The sequence below is a fragment of the Narcine bancroftii genome, chromosome 5, assembly GCF_036971445.1.
Source record: "Narcine bancroftii isolate sNarBan1 chromosome 5, sNarBan1.hap1, whole genome shotgun sequence".
NCBI lineage: Eukaryota > Metazoa > Chordata > Chondrichthyes > Torpediniformes > Narcinidae > Narcine > Narcine bancroftii.
Genome location: NC_091473.1, coordinates 209,015,638 through 209,020,340, shown reverse-complemented (window position 1 = coordinate 209,020,340; position 4,703 = coordinate 209,015,638). Strand labels below are relative to the sequence as shown.

Below are 4,703 nucleotides of genomic sequence, written 5' to 3'. Positions count from 1 at the left end.
GAGCAAATTTGCAGATGACACGAAACTGGGTGGCGGTGTGAGGAGGATGTCAGGAAAATGCAGAGGGACTTGGACAGGTTGGGGGAGTGGGCTGCTGAATGGAAGATGACGTTCAATGTAAGCAAATGTGAGGTTATCCATTTTGGGGGCAATAATAGGAAAGCTGAGTATTATTTAAATGGAGACAAGCTAGGGAGTGGGGAGGAGCAAATGGATCTGGGAGTACTTGTTCACCAGTCACTGAAGACTAGCATGCAGGTTCAGAAAGCTGTGAAGAAGGCAAATGGCATGTTGACTTTCATAAAGAGGGGATTGGAGTATCCTGGAGAATTCTGGAGACGCCCTTCTGCAGTTGTACAGGGCCCTGGTGAGACCCCACCTAGAGTATTGCGTCCAGTTCTGGTCTCCAATTTTGAGGAAGGACATACTAGCTATAGAGGGTGTGCAGCACAGATTTACAAGGTTAGTTCCAGGGATGGCGGGGTTGACATATGCTGAAAGGCTAGAAAAACTGGACGTATCCGATGGAGTTTAGAAGGATGAGGGGGGACATGATTGAGGTCTACAAAATTATCAGGGGGATAGACAGGGTGAAGTCGGATTACTTGTTCCCAATGATGGGGGAGACGAGGACTAGAGGGCATAGTTTAAGAATACAGGGTAGGCCCTTTAGGACGGAGATGAGAAAACATTTTTTTACCCAGAGAAGTGTGAATCTGTGGAATGCTCTGCCACAGAGGGTGGTAGAGGCAGATTCGCTGATTATGTTCAAAAGAGAGTTAGATAAGACTCTAGTGGGCAAAGGAGTTAAGGGTTATGGGGATAAGGCTGGAAAGGGGTACTGATGTAGTGATCAGCCATGATCTGTAAAATGGCAGTGCTGGCTCGACGGGCCGAAGGGCCTACTCCAGCTCCTATTGTCTATTGTCTATTGTCAAAAAGAAGCATTCCCCACATGTTTGCTTGGGTTTTCTTCAGGTGTTCAGGGAATTTAAAAAGGGGTGAGGCAGCTGCAAGAAGCTGATGAGAGGAAGAAGCTGATTGGAGCTTATCAGACTCTCGAGGGTTTCTGGAAAGAGAAATGAGTGCAGTCGAGATCATGAGAGAAGGTACTTGGTCTAAGGGTATAAGTCAACTGGATGGAATGCACCCTCAGGTTCTGAAGGAGGTTGCGGCAGAGATTGTGGAGGCAATTAGTAATGATCTTTCAGGAATCAATGCACTCTGGCATGGTTCCAGAGGGCTGGAGAACAGCGTATGTTGCTTTAAGAAGCAAACAAGGCAGCAGTGGTTGGGAAAATGTAGGAATCTTTTTTCAAAGATGAGGTGACCTCCAAAACAAAAGCTGCCGTGTGCCTTTTGCATAAAAATCTGAAATAATTCCTGCTATCTCCTTCACTTTGTCATGTGTTTACTAAAATGTGGTTACAGAACGACCCCATATACACTGCCCTCATAATGTTTGGGACAAAGACATTTTTCTTCCCTCACCTGCCCCTGTGTTCCACAGTTTTAAATTTGCAGCTTTTAATTCTCATATTATTAACGTGCACATTCCAGATTTTATTCAAGGTTATTTGTGTACATTTTGGTTTGACCATGTAGAAATTACAGCACTTTTTATTCATAGTTCTCTCATTTCAGGGCAACATAATGTTTGGGACATTTGGTTTCACAAGTGTTTGTGAATATTCAGATATGTTTAATGTCTTCATTAGTGCAGGTATAAGAGAGCTGGCTTGCTTCTAACTTTTTGATCCCCTTTGGAGTCTGTAGTTGCCATTTTTCAATGTGAGAGCCAGAGATGTGCCCAGTGAAAATCAAAGAAGCCATTATGAGGCTGAAAAATCAAGAATAGATCAGTAAGAGACATTACCCAAACCTCAGGATTATTGATCTCAACAGTTTGGATCATCATTAAGAAGAAGGAGTGTACTAGTGAGCTCAATAATCGCAAAGGGACTGGTAGGCCAAGGAAGACCACCACTGCTGATGGCAGATAATTCTCATCATAATGAAGGGAAATCCCCAAACGGCTGTTCGACATCAGAAACACTCTTCAGGAGGCAGATGTGGATGTCTCAATGATACTGTCCACAAAAGTCTTCAAGAACCTAAATACAGAGGCTGCACTGCAAGATGCCAACCATTATTTAGTCACAGGTACAGGATGGCCAGATTACAGTTTGCCAAGAAGTATTTAAAAGAGCCTGCAGAATTCTGGAAAACAAAATCTTGTGGACAGATGAGAGCAAGATTAACCTCATCAGATCAGAGTGATGGCAAGAGCAAAGTGTGGAGGCGTAAAGGAACTGCCCAAGATCCAAAGCCTACCACTTCATCTGTGAAACATGATGGTGAGAGTGTAATGGCCTGGGCATGTATAGCTACCACAGATACTGGTGCACATATGTTTATTGATGATGTAACTGCTGATGGCAGGAGCAGAATGAGTTCTGATATGCATAGAAACATCTCAAGTTTGAGCAAACCCATTGGACAATGGTTCATCCTACAGCAGAACAATGATCCCAAACACACTGCTAAAGCAACAAAGGAGATTTTCAAAGATAAAAACGAGAAAATTCTTGAATAGCCAAGTCAGTCACCTGACCTAAATCCAATTGAACATGCCTTCCATATGCTGAAGAGAAACTCAAGGGGACAAGCCCCCAAAACAAGCAGGAGCTGAAGATGATTGCAGTGGAGGCCTGGCAGAGCATCACCAGAGAAGATACTCAGCACCTGGTGATGTCTATGGATCACAGATTTCAAGAGGTCATTGCTTTCAAGGGATATACAACAAAGTACTAAATGTAACTATTTTAATATACATACCATTGCTGTGTCCCAAACATTACGGTGCCCTGAAATGAAGGGACTTTGAAAAATGTGTTGCAATTTCTGCATGGTCAAATCAAAATGTTTACAAATAACCTTGAATAAAATCTGGAATGTGCACTTTAATCACACGTGAATTGTTTGATTACAAATTTAAAACACAGCACCAAATAAAGGAAGTGTCTTTGTCCAAAACATTTTGGAGAGCACTGTACCAGCAAATGCTGGGTTCATAATCATTTCCTTGCTCTCCAGAGTGTGTGTTGCCTCTCCTCCTTCCCATCAAAAATATCAGCTTGTTTCCCTTCATGTAGATACCTGTCTATATTGATCCTCCCTCACCATTCAGGACCCTTCCACGGTTTGTCGTGTTGCTGGCTGCGTTTCAGGATGTGTCATCCTGGAACATTGGATGCAGAGAATGCCTTGCTCCCTCTCACTCTACCATCTTTTTATGTGGACATACAGTATGGAAACAGGTCATTTTGGCCCATGAGTCTGCGCTGCCCAATTTTACCCCCAATTAACCTACACCCCTGGTACGTTTTGAACTGTGGGAGGAAACTGAAACCCACGCAGACAATGGGAGAACATGCAAACTCTTTACAGACAGCACAGGATTCAAGCCCCAGTCCTGATCACTGGCACTGTAAAGGTGTTGAGCAAACCACTACACTAACCATGCTGGATCACAGGGTTAAGAAAACAGTGTGTTTTCAGGCAGGAAGCTTTAGACAACGCTACGTTGTGGTTTGATACTCTGACTAGATTCCTCTAGTCCATAACATCAGCCAGATTTATCAGAGCACAGAGATCACCGCACAGAGAAACCCTACATCTGTTGAGTGCGTGAACTGGATTTCAGCTGATCGGCCAACATGGAGGGTCAGGTGCCCAATGATAACCCCAGATAAAACACTCCAATGTGAAGTGTGTGGTGAGGCAGGGCTTTCTGTGGACTTGCTGGAAACACATCCCTGCCTTCACACTGGGGAGAGGCCCTTTTCCTATTCCGAATGTGGGGAGGGATTTGCCAGCTCTGAGGCACTGCTACAACACCAGTGTGTCCCCAGTAGGGGGAGCCCATTCCCCTGCTCTGACTGTGGGAACAGCTTTCAAACCTACAAGGACCTGGAGGAGCGGTGTGATACCCCTGGGGAGAGTCCGTTCACCTACCGCGTGTGTGGGAAGGGGCTCACCCAGTCCTCCAGCCTCCTGCAAAACCAGAACATTCACTCTGGGGAGAGGGCCTTTAAATGCTCCCTATGTGGGAAGAGGTTCTCTCGATCCTCACACCTGCTGAGGCACCAGAGAATTCACACTGAGGCAAAACCTTTCTATTGCAGCAAGTGTGGGAAGGGATTTGTCAATTCCTTCTCTCTGCAGGAATATACACACCAGGTCTGTTCGGACTCTGTTTGTGGAGTGGGATTCACCCAGACTTTGTACTTTCGGAGTCACCAAAGAGTTCACTCTGGGAAGAAACCATTCACCTGCTCCCTGGGTGGGAAGCGATTTTATCGGTCGTCCACCTTGCAAGTACACCAGTGGTTTCACATCAGGGAAAAATCGATCACCTGCTCCCTGTGCAGGAAATGGTTCTCTTAGCCCTCCGGCCTGTGAGTCCACCAGAAGGATCATAGTGGTGAAAAACTATTCACCTGCTTCCCTTTTAATTTAATTTCTTTTATTTACAATTACAGAACAGGTTTTCTTTGCAAGTATTTTTCACCTGTAAGAATTTGGTACATTTCTACATGGTGCAATGTGTGTGATAATAAACTCATCATCATCACACACCTTAAGTGATGGTCATCCTGACCTAAAATGTTGCTTGTTCGTTTCTCTCCATGGACACTGCC

At 44.7% G+C, this 4,703-nt stretch overlaps 1 protein-coding gene across 1 annotated transcript; it reads left to right on the top strand.

The window, feature by feature from the left end:
* Window positions 1-2,694: 2,694 nt before the first annotated feature.
* On the top strand, window positions 2,695-4,449 carry LOC138765498 (zinc finger protein 235-like). Its single transcript, XM_069942526.1, has 2 exons — window positions 2,695-2,807; window positions 3,633-4,449. The coding sequence occupies exons 1-2, from the start codon at window positions 2,695-2,697 to the stop codon at window positions 4,447-4,449; spliced, it is 930 nt and encodes a 309-aa protein (XP_069798627.1).
* Window positions 4,450-4,703: the final 254 nt, after the last annotated feature.

Coding starts and splice junctions, on each gene's coding strand:
- LOC138765498 (XM_069942526.1), top strand. CDS start 2,695: ATGATTGCAGTGGAGGCCTGGCAGAGCATCACCAGAGAAGATACTCAG. Junction 2,808..3,632: donor TTCAAGGGATATACAACAAA/GTACTAAATGTA, acceptor CCATAACATCAG/CCAGATTTATCAGAGCACAG.